We start from the raw sequence: 26,421 nt of genomic DNA, 5'->3' as shown, positions 1-26,421 counted from the left end.
TATATAATATACACTTAAAAAAAAAGGCTCGAAAGATTACGTGTCTATGTTAAGTGACGCGGGCTGTTCATGGGCATTGGAATAAAGGGACGTATGGCCTTCTAGACAGATTCAATCATATAGAGTGCTCAGGTGCAGTAATGATTTTTTTTTTTTTTTCCTTTCCCCCTTCACACACATCTATACATGCATGTGCAGACACTTCAATGCAACCCTTATTCCTTTACCTTTTGTGTTTGGGTTCGCAAGATTAAACGCTGTTGGTGTTATGGTATTTATTAAAGGAATAATCTTTAAACTACACCCAGCTCAATACATCGCTGTAATCAAAAGCTCCAGTTAAAATGATGTAAAAAGTTATTTCTCTGTTTTGACACCAAAAGGATAAAAGAAAAGCGCGGTTTTTCACCAACATGCAGTGAAGGGAACTAATTTAATTCAGTTCTTATACACTTTGTTGGAATGCTATTTATTTTTATTTTTTTTAATTTAGGTCCGGAATTGCAGATCGATTGGTTTCTTTGAGAAATGTATTTATTTATTTGATGACTTTTTTTTTTTAAATAGAAGGTGACCCGTGCTTTGTAATCACCAGCATACTGTAGACTTTTAACCCCCTCAGTCAGCACAGCTCTTAATCCCATGATCCTTCAGTATCTGGGTGCAAGTATGTAATAAAAATGTGTGTTATGTCTGGACCGCAGAGATGTAGATTTGATGAGTCGCATGCTTGCTTTAAAAGGTTCGGTAAAAGTACACGGCGTACGGTTTAAATAGAAGTTTATTTGTGATCATGATCTGTGATTTAACTTTTCACACACACACACACACACAAAAAATCTTCACCCAGCATCATAAAAAAAGCTCAATCAATGTTAATCTCTATAATCCAATTTTTAACACTTTTTTTTTAAAGGATTGTCTTTGCTATTTCGGTTTAAGTTCACACTCTGAATTATTCTGTAAAAGACTGAACAGCTGCAGGAAGCAGCCAGTTAAACTTCCTGGTGCACGAAATCACCGTGTTTTCGATCACCGACGCTTGAAATTTGTATTACGCCGTTGTGACGGGCCATTCTTTTTATTCTTCAGTAATATTATTGCACATCGATTTTTATACACTTTCTGAATTCGGCCAGTCGCGTCTTCCCCCCCGAACTGCTGCTCATACTGTACCGTAACACACTCTGAGGAAAGTGCTGTCTGCCCTCTTCAACATACCTGAGCTCACAGACGCCCACGATCGGCTCGTGTCACTATGACTGACTAGAAGGTTCGAAAAGAATCGATCTAAAAGAAAATGAGTAAATTTACACAATCTGCTGCATTTTTATTCATGCATCGATACAATTCTTTATAATGAAACACTTAAAGCTAGACCGCCTTTCAGATTTTAAGTTTAGGTCGTAAAAAGAATTTTCCCCGACACCCAATTATTTGTTTAGTGGCCTGAAAGCTACCGAATTTGAATCAGAGACTTCCAATTTTATTAGGTTTTTAAAAAAAAAAAAACAATTAATGAATTTCTCCACGTGGCCTTAAATTCTCCGCTTTTTTTCCCCCTGCTTCACCATGAGCCGATACAAGATACTACGTCATGCATGACATGGTGGGCTTTCCCTGTTCGCCCAAGGCATTGTGGGATACAAATTTGAAACAGGAGAGAAAAACGGAGGACATGAGTGTGGGAGTGAAACGTGAAAGACCGACTACAGTAACGGAAAGAAAGCGAGAAGAAAAGGCGTTATGTTTTATACGAAGGAAAGGAAACGCAGGACTAAAGTAATAAATATGGGCGCTCAGCGAGCACCTCGGTGTGATCAGCTGTTCGTTTAGTGACAGAATGATGGAACTGTCAGTGCACGCTCAAAGGTAAACCTGCGCATGCGCACACACGGACGTCCTCTGTCTGCTTGACTGCGCGAAGCGAGCGATTTCATGCACATTTGCTTTAATCCCTTCAAATTAAATAACTTCCCAGCCACAGAATGGCCTGATATTTTGTGAGATATTACAGAAATAAACATACCTCACAATGACCACATTTCAGACAGAACTAAATTTCAGTTTTTATGAGGCCGTCCACTTTTAACTCCTCCCTTTTTTTTTTTTTTTTTTGTGAAGCTACAACTTTGAAACATGGAAAAAAAAAAGGGCATAAAATAAGGTTTTGAAAAATAAACAAAAGTTTGTTCCTTGACTCTGTAAACTGCATAACGTAACGGTATAAATTCCTCATTTGAGATCTGTTTCTTCTTTATTAAAAACTGCACCGAGTTTCCGGAAGCACATCACCACACAGCTAACTGCTAGTTAGCCATGTTCTCCTCCTGCAGTGTGAAAGAGACCTCAGAAGTGAACGCTTCATGTTTATTATGAGCATCGTGATGATTTAGAGTGATGTCGGGAAGTGCGGTGCTTTTTAACAGGAAGTAATCCAGATCGTAAGCTGATAAAGAACGCTGCATTATTGTGCTCCTGTGAGTTCATTAACGAAAGGACTCTCAGCACGAGTATGAGTGAATGTTTTGTGGATATTCATGTTTATATTGTCGGATGGTTTACTGTTAATCAGTGAAATTAGACTGGAGTAAGAAGTGCTGCTCTTCTGTCCCACAAGCACATTAACCCGTTGTCCCTTGACTGTCGTAACCGTCGCTGTAATGTACATGATTGCAAATTGAATAGATTCGGAGGATTAAATGCCGCTTGTACGGCTCTCAAAACGTAAAGAAATGCATCGCGCTCTGCAACACGACCAGCAAAAATGCACCGATTGAATGACGGCGGTGCATTTCAGATTTATTAACCTGGTTTACGAGGTTTGGGTTTAAAGTAGTGGGTTTTTTTCCCTCGTCATTGTTGTCATTTTACATAGAAAAAGCATAGAATAAAAACACTTCGGGTTGTGCTGTTATAGGAACGTAATCAACGACAGGGTGGTGTTATGAAGCGGCGTTCCTCTAGCACAGGGGTGTCAAACCTGATCCATAAAGGGCCGTGTGGCTGCAGGTTTTCATTCCAGCCATGCAGCAGCACCCTAATTTGGCTTATTCAATCAACTGACACACCCACCCTTTAATCAAGGGTGGGTGTGGCTGCAAGTATTTGACTGTGTGAAGACAGTTCAGTTGATTGAATGAGCCAAGTCAGGTGTGCTGCTGCATGGCTGGAATGAAAACCTGCAGCCACAAGGCCCTTTATGGATCAGGTTTGACACCCCTGCTCTAGCAGGACATCCCAACATTGTATATTTGCGTTTAATGTTATGGAACGGGCGGCACGGTGGTGTCGTAGTTGGCACTGTCGCCTCATAGCAAGAAGGTTCTGGGTTCGAGCCCAGCGACGGACGACGGCCTTTCTGTGCGGAGTTTGCATGTTCTCCCCGTGTCCGCGTGGGTTTCCTCCGGGTGCTCCGGTTTCCCCCACAGTCCAAAGACATGCAGGTTAGGTTAACTGGTGACTCTAAATTGACCGTAGGTGTGAATGTGAGTGTGAATGGTTGTCTTTGTGTCAGCCCTGCGATGATCTGACGACTTGTCCAGGGTGTACCCCGCCTTTCGCCTGTAGTCAGCTGGGATAGGCTCCAGCTCGCCCGCGACCCTGCACAGGATAAGCGGTTACGGATAATGGATGGATGGGTTGTGGAACGTCCATGACGGAAGTTAGTCCCTGTTCTAGCAGCTCTAAACAGTCTTTCACTCACTAGCCTCTCTCTATCCCCCCCTCCCCCCACCACCTCTCAAAGCTAGTCAGGTTAACGAGAAACCGTAACGGGTAAACCCCTCCGTCCTGAAGATTTACAGTTCCAGCTTTCCCCTCTGACTGTTACAAAACACTGATACCGGAGACTCCTTCCACAAACGTCGATTCAGCGTCTGCTAACGAAGTTTCAACATATCAGTTTCACACCTCCGTCCTGTGGAGCTGTTACTATAGAAACGATGACGTATTCAAACCAGTGCAGTTATACAATATAAACCTGTTGAAATTAATCAACGCCACCTGACCAATCGGATTTGGGAATCCACCGGCACTGTGGTGGTGGTGTACAGTGGCAGGATGTTTGATGGAGTTGGTGTAACTCCGGATTAAAGCTGGGGTTGGCCTGGTTGGGAGACCAGATTGGATTAAGAGACGTGTGTAAAGGATGACGCATGGTGTTTTCTGTTTTATTTATTTCCTCTTGCAGGATTTGGCCAATCGGAGGCGGTGCCTCGAGGAAGACAACAAGCACCTGAGAGCTGAGATACAGCAGCTGAAGGCTGACACTCGAACCCTTACACGTGTAATTCAAAAGGCTCAGCATGCACACGGCCTGGACGTGAGTCATACTTCCCTTTTTTATTTTTTTTTAAATAAAATCCCCATGCCGTCCCTGAAGTCATGCGATGGGACGGCCCCTCATTTATTTTTTTCAAACCTCATTTTCCACCCTTGAGCTCTGAATTTTAAATTCCGTCCTCACCTTGACTGGTGGCCTTTGGGCATGAGGGATCAACGCAGGCTTGGCTTTGATCCACTGAATCGGCGTGGGGCCTCATTTCCAACCCTGATGCCACTCGTCAGGCTCCACTTGACCTCCGCACTCACTCCCCTCCAGCCTTTTCTCCCCCACCCTTTACTCCCTAAAGCCCATTTCTCCAGAACGCCTCCAGAATCTCCTTCCAATCAGGATTCGCTCCTATTCCTCAGCTTTGCCTTTGATCTTTGTAGCTCTGCTCTTCCTCCGTGCAGGATAAAGACGGAGTATTGGCATGCTAGCTCCGAATGCTGGAGCACCAGTGATGCCTGGAGGAACTAATCATTGCTCCCAGGCTGTTTTCCAGTTGTTTGTCTTTCTTAAAGATGTTCTGGAACATATTCCAGCATGCAGCTCTGTTCAGCCAAAAATGGGTCATTATTTGGTTTTGTTCTGGTCAGTAATGTTCCGTTTGATGGCCATCGTGTCTGAAATGGAGGTGATGTAACATGATTTAGGGTGAGTCCAGAGGGATGGGGTTACAAAATCCAACCTACGTTCTTGTGGAGCCGACACAAAAGGGATGGCGACTACTAGAGTTAGGAACTTGATGGGGTAAAAATAATGAGACAATCGCATGAAAGTTAACAGTGAGATGGCCGTCCAGTCGCGTGTGTAACTAGGGTTCATGACCTTGCTTTGGGCCCATTTGCTAGCGAAGACGTTTTGCCGCTGTTGTTGTTTCAACGAGAAATGAGTCTTATTGCTGCTGTCATCTTGCCAGGTTGCAGATAGGAGTAGGTGTTGCACAACGAATAAGTTCTGCTAAAGCGTCAGCTACAATTATCGACAGTCCGTAATTATCGACACCTTTTCAGATTTACCAATAAAAAACAATTTTATAAAGGTGAGTTTCAGTTCCAACAGTTATTATTGGTTAATTAATCAACCGGAAGATCCGCCCTCACCGTTTGGTCTTGTCGTCTGATGACACAGCTCGTTACCGGAGATGGAATTTTTTTTTTTTTTTTAATCACAGTCAGTAATTTTTCGGAAAACCCGGACGTTCTCATCGCAGGTAAGCATGGTGGAAAGATCATGGACATGTTTTTACTGATCAAATTCACCGATATTTCCTGATCTCCTCGTCGAAACTTACTTTTTCTTACTCTTTCATTTGACAGTCGCTGTTTTATATCTAAATGCACGTTTGAGAAGTCACGTGAGGTGTCGATAATAGTGATCACTTTCACCGGTGTCCACCATTATCGACACCCTGTGGAATTAAGGGACGTTTACAACTGTTATGGATCCATCTTTGTGGAACGTTGTTGAAATAGATGAAGTACTTAAAATAAATAAATAAAAGTGCTGTGATTATATGTATTTTTTTTTTTTTTTTCTGATCCATAACAATGTTGGGGCGGGACAGTGGTGTAGTGGTTAGCACTGTCGCCTCACAGCAAGAAGGTCCGGAGTTTGCATGTTCTCCCCGTGAACGCGTGGGTTTCCTCCGGGTGCTCCGGTTTCCCCCACAGTCCAAAGACATGCAGGTTAGGTTAACTGGTGACTCTAAATTGAGCGTAGGTGTGAATGTGAGTGTGAATGGTTGTCTGTGTCTATGTGTCAGCCCTGTGATGACCTGGCGACTTGTCCAGGGTGTACCCCGCCTTTCGCCCGTAGTCAGCTGGGATAGGCTCCAGCTCGCCTGCGACCCTGTAGAACAGGATAAAGCGGCTACAGATAATGAGATGAGATAACAATGTTTTTTATAGAGTATTTGGAATCCAATTGCAATAAATAGACCAGAATTAAATTCCGAGCATATAAAACATTACACGCTTGAAATATTCAGATTTTCAGTAGACATTTTATATTTTGGTTTGAGGAATGAGATGTGATCTTTGACCTGGATGTTCATGCGGTTACAATCTCAATTTCCTGTTGACATTTATTGGTAAACTACACAACTAGAAAATAATACAAACAGCAACGAATGATTAACAGAATGTGAGCTACAAGTGGAGCAGAGAGATTTTCTGATGCAGGTTAAACATGATCAGTTAATTTGTTTACAGACATTAGAATTACTTCCTCATTTACGTCAACGCCGACATCCATATATTTATATAAAAGAGGTTTTGTACTAAATACAAGTCTATGGAAAACAAATTTTAAATAAAAACTATGTTTTAACTTAATACCACATTACCGATGATTGATTTATTTTAATAAATAATCATCTGGATGCCGATAACTGTGGACAAAGGTGTTGATATTTGTGGAACGGGGTCATGTGATCTGATACGCTAAGTAATTGGGAATCAGCACAGTTTATGTACTGAAAGTCTTTTCTACTTTTGCAACGGCCAAAAGGTTGATAATTGTAGCCGCCGCTCTAGTTGACTAATAATTCAAAAACAAGTAGTCGTCGTTTCCATAGTTAAAGCAAATCATCCGTATTTTAGACTGGTTTATGCATGAAGAAATGTACACTTGATTTAACAGCCTACACAAGCTGCAAACATGATGATATTTTCCAGCTTTAGCACTTTTTTAGGTGACACTTATCGGTGAAAAAAGTATCGGTACAGTCAGTTTGCAACAATAATAAACCTGTGTATCGTGTTAGACTATTGAAGTCTGTACTGTTTGTGTGGATGAGCGAATCTGGCGTCTGGGAGATTTCAGTGCCACGTCCAACTCCAGCCTCATCCGCTAACATCCGAAATGAGACCTGATTGACGTTTGATATGACCGTAAACTCGCCGAGTGGGATTTCCTAGTGACGCGCAACCTGCAGCTCTGAGCGTGCTCTTTCACACAGCGCTGGTCACGACCGAGTTCACTCTGCCACAGTGCAATGATTTAATGATGATCTCCTTCTCCATCAGTGTTCAGACAGCGCTCCACACGATATCAGGACGTCGCTTGTTTGTAAAGCAGATTTATTGTTAAATGGTAAACATGGCAACACAAAGCCAGTTTAAGGTCATGGCAGCTTTTCCATGAGCATCACATCTGAGTCAGAACTGTAAACCAGCAGTGCCGGAGGGAGAAAGGGGTCACGGCAGGTCACTCGCCCATGCTTTGCTTTGCTAGCACTGCTGTGAACGACTTCCTTCTGAGTGATAATTGATCAGCTTCATTACCATATTAGGTCCGTAATGCAGAGTAGGGCAGCTGTAATTAATGCCGGGTTTGATTTCTGAAATGATGAACTAATTAGGATAATTAAAATCAATAGAGGCGCCAATACGAGGTTAGGCACGAGCTCCTCGCCGGACTCCATCAGCGCGCCAACCGAAATCACCAGCTCAGTAGGAAAGGAACGTAGCACTGATTTACAGCCACTCGATGGTCGTTAGTCGGAATAAATTGCTCGTAGGAGCCAAGACAGCATTATTCAAGCGCGGGATACTAAGTGCATTGTAAGGTCAGCAATAAGGGCAAACTTACATATGTAGTGGAATGCCCTTGTAAACCCTTGTTAATATATCAGGTCAGAGCAGTGGGGGATGACCTACTGTATCTCTGAATACGCACTTCACTAACTGGGCTACAGAAGGTACGCATAATGTGCAGGAATCGCAGGATATTAGCTGCACTGGAAACTCCTTCATGGTCTCGTAGCTGTTTTTCGGTGCGGTGAATTGCTGAGATCCTTGGATGGTATTTGGGGGAGCATGCAGGTTATTAAAGTAAAAATAAGGTCATGGGTATATCAGATGCATTTAATGAATGAAACGAAGATCTTTTAGCTTGAGATTAAACACTTTGTGTTGTGCTGTTGTAGGAAAGTAATCAGTTTTTTTTTTTTTTTTTAACCTCCACCAAGGAGGTTATGTTTTCGGTAGCGTTGGTTTGTTTGTTTGTTAGCAACGTTACGGAAAAAGTAATGAACGGATTGCTTTGAAATTTTTTCCAGAGGTGTGACTGGGCACAAGTAACAATCCATTAAATTTTGGCGGTGATCCGGATCACCTTCTGGATCCCGGATTTTTTTAAAGGATTAATTTTTCCCCATTGAAATGAATGGGCGCGCGACTCAAAAAACAGATTTTTCCTTCTGTAGGCCAAACCGTAAGGTGTAAAGTCATGACGCTTGGTACACTGATAGAGGAGTGGACCCTGATTGATTTCGTCAAGTTTCATGTTGGTACGTCTCACGCTTTAGCGCCACCAACTGATCACAGTCTTGCATGCATTCATGCACGTAACTTTTGATCCGTATGTCCGAATTTCATAGGTCTGGTGCCGCTGGAATCCTTGGAGCTAGACGATTCCAACGCACCCTAGGACGTCATTCTCTGCCTTATTAGATTTTCCACCATTTTGAATTTTGTCCAAAGTGAAGGTAGAGTGACCCTGGCCGCATGTTTTGTCCGATCATCACGAAACTTGGCACACGTGATCTCCAGTCCATGCCTAATGAATGATGTTTGTTTCGCTCTCATACGCCGAAGCGTCCGCCCGTGGCAGCCAATCAAAATCGATGGCGAAGCCACCAAACAGGAAGTCAGCTCATATCACGGAAACGCTTTGACATATCAAGACCATATTTAGTGGCATGACTTTGGACACCATCCAAACTACCCTCATCAAATATGGTGTAATTTGGCCACTAGCGGGCGTCACAATTAGCAAAAATGTATTTTGGCTCATATCTCAGAAACACTTTGACTTATCAAGACCATATTTGTTGAGACTTTCGGCACCAGTTCATGTACCCTCATCAAATTTGGTGTCGTTTGGCCACTAGGGGGCACCACAATGAGCAAAAACGTGTTTTGGGTCATATCTCTTTACGGATTTAGAATTGCATCTACGTTTTCATGTTAGTGATGCTCTGGGATGTCCCTGTCAAGAACCTTGCCAGCCTGTCATCTCCGTATGAGAATCCGCCTTGTGTCTTGGCCAAACTTTTGCGTGTTGACACAAAACTTGTCGTGTGGGCGTGCGGTCGCCTGTCTTGCCCAGTCGCCATGGTGGCGCACCTGAGCAAGCACACTTTCACATTTTCTCCGGAAATGTATTATTATTATTATTATTATTATTATTATTATTATTATTACCTCCGCCAAGGAGGTTATATTTTCGGTAGCGTTTGTTTGTTTGTTGGTTGGCTGGTTTGTCTGTTAGCAACATTACGGAAAAAGTAATGAATGGATTGCTCTGAAATTTTTTCCAGAGGTGTGACTGGGCACAAGTAACAATCCATTACATTTTGGTGGTGATCCGGATCACCTTCTGGATCCCGGATTTTTTTTTAAAGGATTCTTGGCGGAGGTCTGTGCTCTCCGAGTGCTCTTCTAGTTTTTTTAATTCCTTTTGTTCCATGCCAATTTGTCAGCAATTACAGATTTGTTTTACTCAAGAACATGCACTTAAAAACTGTTTATAGTTGAGTAATGTCCACAAAACAAATTGGTTCTTGTTCAGCATCTATAAAGAGTCGTTTCCTCACCAGCATCTCTCGCTCTCTTTCTCAACCTTTTTTTCAAGTTAATAGATGACTTGTAACCACGTGATCAAAACGTGCTCCGTCATGAGCGTCCGCCATGATGGTGGATTTACAAAGCAGCTTGGACGGCAGCCGCTGAAAGCGTGTCTGTAAACAATGCTGAATTTTCTCACTATTACCACGATTTGAACGCTCGAACTAAGGTTCAATACAAAGAGAAGATAGATATGTGTAATTTTGACCCATATTATTTTTAAAAAGTCAGATTTTTCTGTGGATAAGCCGCTTCTACTGACCATCGAGTACCCAGATATCGCGTTCTGTCTGGTTTGGCTGACTTCGTGGGTCGACAAATCTCACATGAAGGCTTATGGAAGCCGATAATGTCTTTTTGTCTCTGGATGTGTAAATAATTACCTTATTAATTAAACCAGTCAATGATGACAAAGCAGTTGTACCTGGAAGGGTAAGTCAGGGCGTCTTTTTTTACATTTAGTTTACTTCTGTGTGTGAAATTTGGACAAGTCTGTAGCTTTATGGCTCACAAATCACATTTCGATTTATTCCAGGTCAGCCACTCTGACAACGACCGAGTGAACCATGACAAGAGCGCGCTCATTTTATAGCAAAATTTTTTTCGCGTCTGTTAGATCAGCCCTGCCGATGTTGTTCAGCCGTGCTTGTCTCCTCTCCATGCTCAGCCTCAGCGTTTCCTCGCCTTCTTTCCGACTCATGGACGCAATTCGAAACAATCGGAATGTGCCACGGTCACGAGTACTATTGTGACCACGGCCATATACAGCACAAAGATATGGCAGAGCTAAAAGAACGCTTAAAGCGGCGGAAAAACAAAGGGAGTTGCGCACGCGTGTGACTGTTTTGTATGGCATGTCGCTTGACCCCGCATTTGTACTGTACCTCCGCCAACATGGCCGACATCCGAGTTTCTATTTTGCTTTATTTAAAAAAAAAAAAAAACATACAGCTTGCGACATTACCAAGAAATCACAAAGTGTAAACACCTCTATCCTGAAGATGTCAGAAAAGTAAAAGTCGCAGCTTCACCTCTGACTGTTACAAAGCGCCGGCTTGTGAAACTGGAGACTCCTTCCATGTGTTACTTTTATAAAGAGTTAAATAAACTTCTGACAGAAACCTTCACTATACCATCGATTATACCCCTCCTTTAATCCGTGTATGTGGAGGATCCACCGTGCAGTACAGGTCCCCGTGAATGAGCGAGTGCATTAATATAAACCTGTGATTTTGCAGCTGAGAAAATGAACCAAGTCGAGCATTCTGATTGGTCAGAAAGAGAACTCGGCAGCACCGTGGTATTACAGGGAGTTATTACGAGGCCACCTCGGAGCTCAGTTCTTGTATTAATCTGACGTGTCAGTCAGCCTCGACGTGCCATTTTCAGCCAGACGCCAGACTTTTTCCTGTCGGCTGCCACTTTGGCCGGTGGCCTGAGCTCTGACGCCTTTTCCCGCTCCTCATTATATTCCCTCTCCCCGTTTCGACCATATTAATGTTCAAAACGGCCCTGAAAAGTAATTTGCGTGATGCAACATCCATGTTTGGCCCTGTTGTATATTAGCACGCCCATACCGAGCTGCACTGGGTTTTTCTCTCTGTATGGCAGTTCAGCATTACTTTAATAGTATTTTCTCTCTCTCTCTCTCTCTCTCTCTCTCTCTCTCTCTCTCTCTCTCGCGCGCGCGTCTTCAGCTTTAATGATTGAGTACTGTTTGTGCAAGCTTTTGCCATTCCTCTAACAAATTAGTTTACTGTGGTCATAACCTTCAAAAAGCTCATTACCATAAATTGCATGGCCTTTCATAAAGCCCGAGAGCCGCGTTGACGGATCGCGAGCTGGACCTCACTGTGGACACTGCTAGGAAATTAAAGCCTCCATTTCCTGTTCGTTTATTAATCAGCTAATGTTGTGGAGTTATATATTTATTTAAGTTCGCCTTATTAATTTTTGCCCAATTTTCAGATGGAGTTAAATGAGCAACGCTGTGCACAGATTTGTGAGGCTTTTTACAGGCCTGCGGGTGTCGTAACCTTCGAGGTAACAGGAATACGCGCTTATGAAATTGCCTCTGCAGTGGCTTTCGTCATTCTGTAGGTGCAACACACAAGCACCTTCCTTCTCTTTTTTTTTTTTGGCTACTGCGTGTCGTAGTTCAATAAATTCTGCGGTTCATTTATTACCATATTTGTTGAAATACTCATTCATTATTAAATATTTAGCAAGTTGAGAAGAGTTTTAGAAATCGTTATCCCCCGAAGGGGGATTATGTCGTGGTGACGTCCATCCCAGGAAAGGGTGCTCACCTTCTGAAATCAACTCCTCTCACAATTTTTGGACGAATTCCTCGAAGCTTGGTAAGAGGCCTTGTTATATGACGGTAATACGGAGATTGCGATTTAATTTCGTTTGTGAAAATTTTCCCAGAGTTTTGACCCTTGATTAAATAACTTGTACTTTGACAATTTCATGAGGGTGTACGTTCTTCTGAAATCAGCTCCTCTCACAATTTGTGGAGGAATTTCACCAAACTTGGCAAAAGGCTTTGTTATATGACCGTTATACGCAAGTTGAAATTTTGTTTAATTTGGGCAAATTTTCCCAGAGTTATGCCCTTGATTAATTACAAACTTTGGCAATTTCATCAAGGTGCGCTTGCTTTCTGAAATCAACTTCCCTCGCAATTTTTATCCCCCGCTGGCTGAACGACCCGAAGGGGGATTATGTCATGGTGCTGTCCGTCCGTCCACGGAAGGGTACTCACTTTCTGAAATCAACTCCTCTCTCAATTTTTGGACGAATTTCTTGAAACTTGGCAGGATTCTTTGTTCTATGTCAATAATACACGTATTGTAGTATCATTCAGTTCAGTCGCGTTTTATCAGAGTTATGGCCGAGTTGCCAACGGGGGAATATTGTGCTCTCCGAGCACTCTTGCTTTATTTTGTCAGTGCTCTGAAAAAGGCTCCAGAACTCTAATTTTGTGGTAGGGCTCTGTGTTACTAGTCAAAAGTTTGGACACCCTTAAGGCCAATTTATGCTGACAACCCAGTCCTCGCAGATGGCGTCTGCGAAGCCCCCCCCGGCAGACGCTCTGCGCGCACCTCCCAAAAATTGTGACCACTGCAGACAGCCTCGCAGACAGCGTCGCAGACAAGAGGGCTCTGATTGGTCCACTCTACATCCGCTGTACACGCACTTCCGCTTCCCTACTTTCCCGGTTTGGTTTGTTTTCACGACCGCCATTTTTAAAAACACGAGCGAAGATGGAACAGCACGAAGAGCGGTTGATCGAGGAAGTGAGGAAGTACGTACATCTATACGACTCCGGTTCTAGTCATTATAAGTAACCGGAGGATAAACACTCCACTAACCACACCCACCAACTACTCCTAGCGATTTCGCGACTTCGCGCCCCCTTGCGTTGTGGGGGTGAATAACATCGCGCACGCCTATTACTCCCCGCTCAACGATAAATTACAACTGTCTGCGAAAAGCTATCTGCGAAAGCCTTGTCGCAAGAGCATGCAGAGGCCTTTACTCATCCAAATGTTTGACTGACTGGTGCTGTATATGTTTTTGACTTCCTCCAGCTTCAGAAGAGTTTTTCCTTGCACAGCTAACGAAGCGCATTTGGTCGAAATCGTCCTGTTTTCTCTGGAAACTTTCTTCCTCGTTAATTCCTCGTAGTTGCTTCCTATAGATCATCACATCCGCTCTCACCCTCTCCTCAAGAAATTCCTCCTGAAGTGATTTCTCTTGTCTGTCTTTTAAAACTGACCAAAAATCACGAAGCCTTAACTGTGGCAGAGTGCATTCAGAGCCACGGGTTGCACATCACTCTGAAACACCACTCGGCTGGTTTAGAGTCAGCTCAGTGATGCGTGCTGGCTCGAAGAGGCTGATCCAGACTCGTTTTTCAGTCAGTGAGCTATAAGGAGACCTCTGTTTCCAGACTCCACGCTGCAGCTGCACAATCTCCGTTCCAGAACCCATGATTTCAGCTTCACGAGCAGCGTAAAGAAGCTTCGAAATGTAATTCGGACGCAGCCTTTGCTATTTTGAGGTTACGTTATTTGTGCAGTTAAACGGCGAAGTCCTGATTCCGATTTGACTTCTTCAGTCGTCCGTAGTTCAAGTCTTGCAACCCCGTCCATGCACACGCTTATTTTCCGACAGGGTTTTTGGCGAAAGTGAAGTTGCTCAGTAGAGTAAAGGTGGGAGAAGTCAAATCTCACTTTAGTAGTGCGTCCTTTTAATGAAATGAAGCTGTTTAATGTGATCAAAACGCAAATGACTGAGCCAGTGCTTGTTTTGAGCTGGAGATTCACCGCAGGTTCACAACAGAGTATGGAATTTAATTTCGGTTATTGCCTCTCTGGAGCGGCTGGCTCGAAATTATTTATTTATTTTTAAAATTCCCCCTCCCTCATTAGAGTCGGAGCACATAATGGGTGGCTCACAAGCGGCACCAATCAGCCTTCTGTTCACTCTTTTAAGCCAGTGTTTCATGGCTCGGGCCTCCAGCCTGCTTTTATTGTTTCTCTCTGGCCGTTTAATTCCCCTTGGTGCTCGATGCTCTGTCTACACCGGCTCACTGCTCTCGACACTAATAGCAATTGTGCGCCTTCAGTGAGCAAGCATTCCTTCAGCTTAGGCACGCTGCTTAATTAGCCAACACACACACACACACACACGCTCGCGCATGTGCACCTGTGACACCTGCTGTAGCTGTAATACTGCATGTTGATGAACTCGTATGAAATTGTGATAAGTGCTCACTTTTGATCCTTCTCTGTTCAGTTTAAAATGCATACAGAGCGGAGTTGTTAAGGGATTAAACCTGCATCCTTCCTAATTATTATTTATTATTATTTATTAATTTTTTTTCCCCCCTCTAATGCTGTTTGTCGACCCGGAAATCAGCCGAGCGTTATGAGCCATAACAATAAGAGAGCTCTTGTGTCAGGATCATCCATTCAATAAAAATATAAAATGCGTCGACTTTAATGAATGTGACTCGCGCCCCGTGTTGCCATATTCGTGTGTGTGTGTGTGGCGACGAAACATTTTAGAGGAACCTGAGCAGAGTGACAAAATCAGGAGGGTGGTCTCTGCTCACAGAGGAAAAAATAGACCTGATGGCACAGGGACTTGACCTGCGAGTAATTAACATCCACATTGATTTCCTTTTTTCCCCCCCAGAGTGACCTGTCACTGCACCTTCCAAACACACACACTCATACCCATATTTCAAGTCCACACACAGCCCCATATTTCACTCCAGCACACACTCCCCCAATATTTCAGCAACACGGCCAGCCTGAAATCCCCAGCTCTCCAAAGACAACACCAGGCGAGACAGCGGAAGACTAATTAGATGTAGTACGAGGCTGACCATGTGAACCGTCCGTATGTTTTATTCACTGAATTTATTTATACACTCAAGTCTCTTCCATCCGTCTTGCTGTGTTTGGTCAGCGACTTTATTATTCTGACAAAGTCTTCACGTTTCACATGTCTCGCGTTTGTCTCTCCGTTCGGTCTGTTCCTAGAGACGTGCTCTGTGGGACGGGCGAACGATACGGCAAATGTATATCGCGTCGCTATATACCACAAGACACTAACAAAATGTGAAACTCTTCTCTATCGTAGCGTGACTCTCTTAGTTTTGAAGATGTGATTTAATTTCCGATAACGTATAATTTTATATTAATGCTCTTGTTTTAATAGGTTATCGTTGCTGTAGTAACAGTTGATTCGCAGGGACTCGATGTTTGACTAATTATAAATGATTAAGGTTCGGTGTAAATTCTGACAAGTGAGTAAAAAGACCGATTTTCCAAAAGGCATAAAGTTAAAGGAGAGACATTTCTTTGGGCTTTTTCACAGACGGTATGACGTTTTCTTCCAAAATTCGCTGGTATCGGTGGGGGCGGCTTCCTGAAAACTCCCCTTCTAGCCTTCTCCTGCTTTGTAGGAGCCCATGGCTGCTGACTGTTGGGACGAGGTTTGAGAAGGTCAGGGTATTTGTTCTACCTGGCCTTTCCTAATGATGATTGTGAACAAGCCTTAAAGTGCATATCACGGGTAAATTCAGGAGCAAGATCAGTGTAATTCTCCTATTTTATATTAAACTTTGGTCAAATATCGGTCACATTTTTGTGCAGTGTGTTTTACCTTGCGCAATACCAGAAAAATTCAGTTGAAATCAAGCCATTTGAGTTGAATTGGTCCGCCTCTGAAAGAACTTGGCATTTGGATTTCCCGGCAAACATTGATTTTCGTGACATCGCGTGCGGGACGCCTCCCTCTGAATCCTACGTCAGCGCTGGTTCGTTTATGAGAAAACGACCTGGTGGTTTTCTGCAAATTTCTTCAACGTTATCACGTAATTATTAAAATGGTTAACAGATGTATCGTAGGAGTATGTAGCAACACCAATCTTGATGGGATTAGTACTCATCATTTTCCAAAAGACCAGACAACGAGAGAGAAATGGGAGCGCTTCGTGCGAGGCACCCGGAAGCCGAGGACCAAAGCAGAGCCGAGAAAAAGACCAAGAAAATCAGCAGTTCACAAGTTGACTGTTGCCAGGGTAAGAAATAATTCTGACGTCTCATTAGATTCTTCATCCAAAGGTGAAGTAACATTGCTCTCAGGTGACAATTCCATATTTCAATGCAAAATCACTAGCTGCTAAACTTGGTCTACACAGGCTGTGCACTGAAACCGTGCAAGCTCTCGCAGCCTGCTGGTGCTTCCGCAGGTAACGTCACGAATCTGGCTCCAGACATGTTTTGTTGTTTTATTTTTTTCTGCTGTAGACCGATGGCCTTGTGCAAAATTACCCTTCTGGATGAGTGTGTAAAGGGACATACTTTCATATATAAAAAAAAACACGAAATTGGTCCAGGATATGCACTTTAAGAAGCTAATGAAGGTCTGAGGGCTTTAGCTCTTCGAGACCTAAAGTCTTTTGGGGTGCCCAAACTTTTGCATCGTGCTCTTTGCCTCAGAGATTTAGATAAAGGGTCAATGAAGTCAACAATCCGTCTCGAAGGGCTCGGAGAACATGGCTATGTCAGTGTCTGAGTTAAAGTTTTGATTGAAACCCAGTTATGGAAATGAGACGTAAGAGAATGCGATTATCTTAATTATATTTCATCAAATTATCTCCGTATTAGCTCCGTGTCTACCTGGATTCCCCCCCCCCCCCCCCCCCCCCCACCTCTTGCGTCTGCTTTTTATCCCCCGCTGGCCAAAAGGCCCGAAGGGGGATTATGTCATGGCGATGTCCGTCCAGAGAAGGGTGCTCACCTTCTGATATCAAGTCCCCTCACAATTTTTGGAGGAATTTCACCAAACTTGGCAGGATTCTTTGTTATATGTCGGTAATACAGAGATTGTAATTTTGTTAAATTCGGTCATATTTTACCAGCGTTATGGCGGAGTTGCCAGCGGGGGATATTGCGCTCTCGGAGCACTCTTGTTGAAAGTGATTTTAAGATCACAGACGCTTGCTGGCATTGTCATGTTATTGCGAACAGATAATAAAGGTGTGTGTGTGTGATGGTTATTACAGGTCACAGGGCTCACATTAAGGACACAGACACTGGAGAGCATCACGGACCAATCAGCTCGCAGCACCCTGCTATCGTAAGTAATAAACTGTACCTGTTTTGGTTTGTTTCAGTTTGTATACATGTTCGAACATCTTGCACACTCTGCTGTCGGAAAATAATCAACGACTGGGTCTTGTGAGGAAGTGGAGTTAGTGTTACCATGGCGATAACACATCCTGACATGGGTGGGGTTTTTTTTTTCCTTTTCTTTTTTTCCCTTCTCCTCCTCTTGTACCTCAACAGTGTACTGGTAGTTATATATTTTTAAACATCCCGGTCGTTCCTTCACCAGCCTCTCACTGTCTTCTCACGCGTAAAGTTAATAAGGGGGAAAAAAAAATCAGCTCGTCATGTTGGAGAGGAAACAGCTGTCCTGAAGATATCGGAAACCGTATGTAACTTTTAAACATCATTAATTACACACGTCCAGGGATTTATTTATTTATTTACCGTCTGTTTTATTTGTGCAGCTTCCGACCAATCAGAATCAAGAATTCAATAAACCTTGTTATTTAAGGTTAGTTTCACAGGCCCCATTTTGTGAAGTCGCTTCACATGCTCTTGCGTCGCGTTTAGAAATGATGCCACTCCATCCTCGTGTTCGGCTGCTGAAATAATAAAACAAGTTTTGAATATCAAGGAAAGGTTTTGAGTTTTAAACACATTGTGCAGTCGCAGGCACGGCGTTACTCGTCATTGCAAACTCGAGCGCTGAAGGAGGAAAGATGAAAAACCTTTTGAAAATTTGTAGAGGTTAGTAATTTTTTTTTTTTTTTTTTATTTCACCTGTGGAAAGTAAAAATCCTCCCTCTTCTTCTCATTTGTACTACAGTTGATGTTCTGCTTGTGTAACATTTTCACCTTTAGTTCTCATTAACCTTTTTTATTTAGTTTTTTCTTCTCCACGGAAAGTTTTCCGAAGTCTGTCTCTCTCGACGAGCCACAGCAGTGCTAAAGTGTGTGGATAAAAAGGCTTCTGGTCTCCCCACCACCACCCCCAACCCCGGGGGAAAGACAAGTGCCTTCAAAGAGGAAGGTGTTGTCTCGGGAGGCTGCTGAGCCCGTGTGTCCCGTGGTTTACGTTCTCACAGCTGGCTCCCAGGAAGAGCCTCAGCGCCTTCAAACATCACGGACTAAAATAAATAAATAATAATACGAATAATAACCATGGCATCAAATCATGTAAATATGAAATGTAGGCAGCATCCCTGCCACCAGCGTCAACATTAAAAGGAACAGATTGAAATGATCCCCGGCAGTGCTTTCTCTGTGCTGGGTGAAAGAATTTCACTGTTCCCCCCCCCCCCCCCCCCCCCCCCTTCCTGTTTGTTTTGTTTATCTACTGACTTCTTTATATATTTACAACAGCTCGAGTAAGTCAAAATAATGATTTATTGAGGTTCGGTTCAGTTAAGCTACTCGTCACTTTTTTTTTTTTTAAATTTTATTTTATACACATCATTGTCATTTCCAGCAGAGATGATACGTTTATGCAGATTAGCACTTTTTTTTTTAATTTGTGCTCTGGAATAACACCAGGAACACTTTTTGACCCGTCAGTCTCAAAAAATAAGGAATAAACGCTCCTCCATGTTGTGCTGTTAGACACTGTCAAACCATGACATCACACAGTAGGCTGAGGACGCGGCGTCAGTGTTTACACCGTAAAGTTGATTTTATTTCCTTAATTTCCAAAATGTTTTATTTCTATTATACCACAGCAGTCAGCTCACCACCACTTACCAGGTTTATTTATTTAAAGAAAGTAGGTCTGGTTTTTTATTATTTATTTTTTTCAATTCTCATTATCTGTAGCCGCTTTATCCTGTTCTACAGGGTCGCAGGCAAGCTGGAGCCTATCCCAGCTGACTACGGGCGAAAGGCGGGGTACACCCTGGACAAGTCGCCAGGTCATCACAGGGCTGACACATAGACACAGACAACCATTCACACTCACATTCACACCTACGCTCAATTTAGAGTCACCAGTTAACCTAACCTGCATGTCTTTGGACTGTGGGGGAAACCGGAGCACCCGGAGGAAACCCACGCGGACACGGGGAGAACATGCAAACTCCACACAGAAAGGCCTTCGCCGGCCATGGGGCTCGAACCCGGACCTCTTGCTATGAGGCGACAGCGCTAACCACTACACCACCGTGCCGCCCGGGTTTTTTTTTTTTTTAAATCAACTTGGTTACATTTAACGTCATGGAATGTCTGGAAACACGTCGGTTCCTGTTCTTAATTGATTTGATGGGTTATTTTCTGATAACGGCATCGCATTTTGAAGTTCTATTCCACTGAAACCACAGCAGTTTACTAACGATTTCGATTTTACATTTATCAAAAGGCAACACAACATACTTTTCATCCGTTTATAGGTTTATAGTCACTTTTTTTTTTTTTAATTGATGTACATCGTTTGCGAAACAAATTCCTGTTGTCGCATGCGTTAATTTATAGCAGCGATTAAACAGTTGTTCCCTCACCAGCCCCTCACTCTTGGAGTTAAAAACAAGGAAAAAATGTATAAAAAAAAAAAAAAAGTATAAACACCTCCGTCCTGAAGATGTCAGACAACCTGGTTTACAGCTGACTCTGACTGTTACAAAGTGCTGACACTGGAGACTCCTTCCAGAAAGGGGACACACACACACACACACACACACACACACACACACACCTCCTTCAGAAAACTTCACCAGATCAGTGATTTTTACACCCATATTTAAACTATTGATGTAAAATTATAGCTGTTACTATAGTAACGAAAACAGCCTCTGAGTGCATTCATGCGATCCTGTACTACTGTCGGAGCTGCTGGTGTTATTTAACACTTACTCACTGAAGGTGAAGTGAATATCGGTGAATAATAACTGAGGTGCAGTCGAGATTCTTATTCACTGAGCCTGAGGCAGATAATTGCTTTTATATATAAATATATTATAATTTTGGTATAAATACACAGGTAACTTATTTCTCATCTCATTATCTGTAGCCGCTTTATCCTGTTCTACAGGGTCGCAGGCGAGCTGGAGCCTATCCCAGCTGACTACGGGCGAAAGGCGGGGTACACCCTGGACAAGTCGCCAGGTCATCACAGGGCTGACACAGACACAGACAACCATTCACACTCACATTCACACCTACGCTCAATTTAGAGTCACCAGTTAACCTAACCTGCATGTCTTTGGACTGTGGGGGAAACCGGAGCACCCAGAGGAAACCCACGCGGACACGGGGAGAACATGCAAACTCCACACAGAAAGGCCCTCGCCGGCCCCGGGGCTCGAACCCGGACCTTCTTGCTGTGAGGCGACAGCGCTAACCACTTACACCACCGTGCCGCCCAGGTAACTTTTATTTAAAAAACATATTAATAAAATAATGTATTTCAATCTTCAAAAGCGGTATGTAAATGTAATAACTTTGTGGTGCGGACTTGCGTCACTTATCTACGCCGAATCACATCAAATCCTTTGTTTTGAAGTCGATAAAGTAAAATCCCAACTCCACCTTACCTTCGAATAGTTTTAAACCAAACTTCATAGCATCTTTAGCGCTTTTAGGAACGACGTTTTCTTTCATCTGTAATTCTTCCTCACTTACGGTGCCGAAGTGGTTGGCCGCCGTTTTGCCGAGTTGCTCGAGGTGATTATCAGAAAATCGCGTGCGCTGATTGGTAGAGAGATTCGGACTATTTCTCAATAATCACCTGCGTATTTACGCAAAGAAAATTAACAACTTCTGAGGAATCAGAATCTCTAATTCTTTAAATAAATAATAAATCTCATTCATTCCCAGTACAGGAACCCAGACGCTGGCCAGAGCAGACTAACTGAAATTCTCTAAGATGACGTGATGTGAACGAGTGGTGGTTTTATTTCAGTAAGTCTGGCTGTGTTGAAGGGGAGGGGCTCGGTGCTCAGTAACACCTGCTCTGTGGGCGGAAACAAGTGTTTTATAACTTCGATTGACTTTTACAGGTTCTGGCCCTCTGTTATTAGGGACGCAAACAGATCAATACAGTACAGTGTGGCCAAAATACAGACATGAGGGACTCCTGTCCAATATCTCTCTCTCTCTCTGTCTCTCCCTGCACGTACGCGCTCTCTCTCGCTCTCTCCCTGTGCGCGCTCTCTCTCTCCCTCTGTCTCTCCCTGCGCCCGCACTCTCCCTGCACGTGTGCGCTCTCTCTCTCCCCCTCTGTCTCTCCTTGCGTGTGCTCCCTTTCTCTCTCTCTCTGTCTGTCTCCTCTCTGTCTCTCCCTGCACTGTGTGTGTGTCTCTCTCTCTCTCTCTCTCTCTCTCTCTCTCTCTGCCTGCATTCTCTGTCCCTGTGCTCTCTCCCCCCAGTGTGTGCTCTCTCTCTCTCCAATGTGCTCTCTCTCCCTGTCTGTCTCTCCCTGTGTGTGCGCTCTCTCTCTCTCCCCCAGTGTGCTGTCTCTCCCTGCATGCGCTCTCTCTCTCCCTCTGTCTCTCCGTGCATGCGCACGCTCGCTCTCTCTCCCAGTGTGAGCTCTCTCCCTGTCCGTCTCTCCCTGCACGTGCGCACACTCGCGCTCTCTATCTCTCCCTGCTTACGCGTGCTCTCTCCCTGTGCTCTGCCTCTCCCTGCACATGCGTGCTCTCTCTCTCTCCCCACACCTGTCTCTCCTTGTGCGTGCTCCCCGTCTATCTGTCTCTCCCTGCGCAGCGTGTGTCTCTCTCTCTGTATGCTGTCTGTCTCTGTATGCCGTCTGTCTCTCTCTCTCTCGCTGTGTGTCTCTCTCTATGCTCTCTCTGTGTCTCTCTCTCTCTATGCTGTGTCTCTATGCTCTGTGTCTCTCTCTCTCTCTATGCTGTGTCTCTATGCTCTGTCTCTCTCTCTCTATGCTGTGTCTCTATGCTGTGTGTCTCTCTCTCTCTCTCTCTCTCTCTCTCTCTATGCTGTCTCTCTCTATGCTGTCTCTCTCTCTCTATGCTCTGTCTTTCTCTCTGTATGCTCTGTGTGTCTCTCTCTCTCTCTCTCTCTCTCTCTCTCTCTCTCTGTATGCTCTGTGTCTCTGTCTCTCTGTATGCTCTGTCTCTCTCTCTCTCTCTCTCTCTCTGTATGCTCTGTGTCTCTCTCTCTGTATGCTCTGTGTGTCTCTCTCTGTATGCTGTGTCTCTCTCTCTCTGTATGCTCTGTGTGTGTCTCTCTCTCTCTCTCTCTCTCTGTATGCTCTGTGTGTCTCTGTATGCTCTGTGTCTCTCTCTCTCTCTCTGTATGCTCTGTGTCTCTCTCTCTGTATGCTGTGTGTCTCTCTCTGTATGCTGTGTCTCTCTCTCTCTCTGTATGCTCTGTGTGTCTCTCTCTGTATGCTGTGTCTCTCTCTCTCTGTATGCTCTGTGTGTGTCTCTCTCTCTCTCTCTCTCTCTCTGTATGCTCTGTGTGTCTCTGTATGCTCTGTGTCTCTCTCTCTCTCTCTCTCTGTATGCTCTGTGTCTCTCTCTCTGTATGCTGTGTGTCTCTCTCTGTATGCTGTGTCTCTCTCTCTCTCTCTCTCTCTCTCTCTCTCTGTATGCTCTGTGTCTCTCTCTCTGTATGCTCTGTGTGTCTCTCTCTGTATGCTGTGTCTCTCTCTCTCTCTCTCTGTATGCTCTGTGTGTGTCTCTCTCTCTCTCTCTGTATGCTCTGTGTGTCTCTGTATGCTCTGTCTCTCTCTCTCTCTCTCTCTCTCTCTCTCTCTCTGTATGCTCTGTGTCTCTCTCTGTATGCTCTGTGTGTCTCTCTCTGTATGCTGTGTCTCTCTCTCTCTCTCTCTCTGTATGCTCTGTGTGTGTCTCTCTCTCTCTCTGTATGCTCTGTGTGTCTCTGTATGCTCTGTGTCTCTCTCTCTCTCTCTCTCTCTCTCTCTCTCTCTCTCTCTCTCTGTATGCTCTGTGTCTCTCTCTGCATGCTCTGTCTGTCTGTCTCTGTCTGTCCCTGCACACGCTCTCTGTCATGCGCTCTCTCTCTCTCTCCCTCCCTCCCTCGGTCTCGTCCCCCTCCCCGTTGTTTGTGTTGTAGATCTGTGGAGTTGCACAGCAGCTGTTTTTGGCTCGTTAGTCGCATGAATCGGCGTGTAGTGGCACTGCGATGCAGTTAGTCAGAATCCGATGTAAAATAACGCTCAGTTAAGAATAAATCATTTGTTCCGTGTTTGAACTCTGGCTCGATCCATACACAGATCAATGCAACGTTTCTAAGAATTTGAAAGAGTACTTTTATTTTAGAAGTTTATTCTGAGACCATTGAAATACATGGTTTATTTATTTAATATTTTTCGTCTATCAGGTTAATTACATCATTAACTGATGTACCACTGGAGTTCTCACTTTCTAATTTATTTATTTATTTTGCATATACTCAGTCACACACAAATTAATTAACTTTATTTATTCAAACCACAACCCTGTCTGGTCCTCGCAGCTTTTCACTACTTAATTTCTATTTTAAATTTCTCAGATGCACTCAGTTGCAAGCAAATAGTTCTCATTAACTCAGGACATACAGTTTCAGAATCATGAAAGTTGTATTTATTTATTTAAACCTGACGCTGATGGATCACCATAACATATTAACATGTTTGTTTCTTTAACTCCGCCCCTGGAGGCACATCTGGTTCATGTTTTCTAGCATCTGTGTCTCTGTCTATCTGTCTGTCTGTCTGTCTCTGTTTTTTTTTTTTTTAATTTTATTTATTTATTTTTCTGTGTGTGTGTGTGTGTGTGTGTGTGTATCTGTGCCTGGCTGTCTCTGGCTCTCTCGCTGGCTGGCTCTGGCTGGCTCTGGCTGGGTCTGGGTCTGGCGCTGGCTCTGGCTGGTCTGGGTCTGACTCTGGCTGGGTCTGACTCTGGCTGGTCTGGGTCTGACTCTGGCTGGTCTGGCTCTGGCTGGTCTGGGTCTGACTCTGGCTGGGTCTGACTCTGGCTGGTCTGGGTCTGACTCTGGCTGGTCTGGGTCTGACTCTGGCTGGGTCTGACTCTGGCTGGTCTGGGTCTGACTCTGGCTGGTCTGGGTCTGGCTCTGGCTGGGTCTGGCTCTGGCTGTGTCTGGCTCTGGCTGGGTCTGGCTCTGGCTGGTCTGGGTCTGACTCTGGCTGGGGCTGACTCTGGCTGGGGCTGGCTCTGGCTGGTCTGGGGCTGACTCTGGCTGGGGCTGGCTGGGGCTGGCTCTGGCTGGTCTGGGGCTGACTCTGGCTGGGGCTGACTCTGGCTGGGTCTGGCTCTGGCTGGTCTGGGTCTGACTCTGGCTGGGGCTGACTCTGGCTGGGTCTGGCTCTGGCTGGTCTGGGGCTGACTCTGGCTGGGGCTGACTCTGGCTGGGTCTGGCGCTGACTCTGGCTGGGGCTGACTCTGGCTGGGGCTGGCTCTGGCTGGTCTGGGGCTGACTCTGGCTGGGGCTGACTCTGGCTGGGTCTGGCTCTGGCTGGTCTGGGGCTGACTCTGGCTGGGTCTGGCTCTGGCTGGTCTGGGGCTGACTCTGGCTGGCTCTGGCTGGGGCTGACTCTGGCTGGGTCTGGCTCTGGCTGGGTCTGGCTCTGGCTGGGTCTGGCTCTGGCTGGTCTGGGTCTGACTCTGGCTGGGGCTGGCTCTGGCTGGCTCTCTCTGTGTCTGGCTCTCTGTGTCTGGCTCTCTGTGTCTGTCTCTGTGTCTGGCTGGGTCTGGGTCTCTCTTACCCCTTTTCCACCAAATCAGTTCCAGGGCTGGTTCGGGGCCGGTGCTGGTTCACAACTCATTCAACTTGCGAGCCAGCTGAGAACCAGTTTGCTTTTCCATAGCTTGCGGTGCTAAGCGGAGCCACGTCAGTTACGTTGCTGTTTACGTCAGTTACGTCGCTGCATACGTCAGTTACGTCGCTACGTTTGCATAAACCTTGGCGCGAATATCAAAGCAAAAACAACACGGAAGAAGCAGCAGCAACAACAATAATAATAATGGATGACTTCGCGTTTGTACAGCTGCTGCTTCTCGTCGCTTAAAAATGGCGATCTTTCGCGGTCTTGTTATTGTTGTTGGTCTTAACAACTCCGCCCCCCCCGCTGACGTAAGCGGTTCTTTCCTCTGGCCCAGCAGAGAGTTGGCGCTAGCCTGGAACCGGTTTTTCTGGCCCCAGAGCCAGTTCTTTGTCAGTGGAAACAGAAAACCCGGTTCCAAACTAAGCACTGGCCCCAAACCAGCCCTGGAACTGCTTTGGTGGAAAAGGGGCATCTGGGTCTGGCTGTGTCTGGGTCTCTCTCTCTCTCTCTCTCTGGTCATTTTTCGAGCTGTTCTTGTGTTGTGATCAGAAGCAGCAGATCTTTTGCTGTGCTGTTGAGCAATACACACACGCGTGCGCATGTAACCCGTATTGCTTATCAAGTGCTTCCCAGCTGGAAAGTTTTGACGCGTGTTGGATGGTTGGTGTGGCGGAGCAGCTGTCAGACTCGTTCAGCAGCAGTCGGTGCGATGGCACTGTGCCAGCTCCTACCATCTGTGCTCCTGACATTTCCTTCTAATTAACACGAGGGTTAATTGTTGTGGCAGGCTGCAACGTTGTATCTGACATTACCCCAGGGAGACGCGCACAAGTGGCAGAGCGGTGAGGTGGCGCGATGCAACAGCGCGGTTAATGCCACACGCTTAACAGTTGCCAATTGGCTACATTCGTTGCCACTACAGCTGAGGGGGTGGTGCTCCCTTTTTTTTTTTTTTCCTCTCCCTCTTTTCTTTTTGATGAATTATGCCAAGCTGCTGTAATGATGTAGAAAGAATTGGGTTTGGGGAGGCACGGACCTCTGCCTGGGGGCAACTCGTAGGGGGAACGATTTGCATGTTATTACTGCATA

At 44.8% G+C, this 26,421-nt stretch overlaps 1 protein-coding gene across 5 annotated transcripts in view; it reads left to right on the top strand.

Moving 5' to 3' along the window:
- LOC132867049 (early endosome antigen 1-like) overlaps window positions 1–26,421 on the top strand; it is a 270,591-nt gene that overhangs the window by 6,629 nt on the left and 237,541 nt on the right. For 4 of the 5 annotated variants that reach the window (XM_060899754.1, XM_060899753.1, XM_060899752.1 and 1 more), the window contains exons 3-4: window positions 4,193–4,324; window positions 17,549–17,622. In XM_060899754.1, coding sequence (XP_060755737.1) covers window positions 4,193–4,324; window positions 17,549–17,622 — 206 coding nt within the window. The remainder of the gene's footprint in view (window positions 1–4,192; window positions 4,325–17,548; window positions 17,623–26,421) is intronic. The other variant, XM_060899756.1, reaches the window with a different exon arrangement.

Source organism: Neoarius graeffei, chromosome 19 (genome assembly GCF_027579695.1).
Source record: "Neoarius graeffei isolate fNeoGra1 chromosome 19, fNeoGra1.pri, whole genome shotgun sequence".
NCBI classification, from domain to species: Eukaryota; Metazoa; Chordata; class Actinopteri; order Siluriformes; family Ariidae; genus Neoarius; species Neoarius graeffei.
Note: the sequence above shows the minus strand (reverse complement) of the source record. Positions and strands in the feature narration are given on the sequence as shown.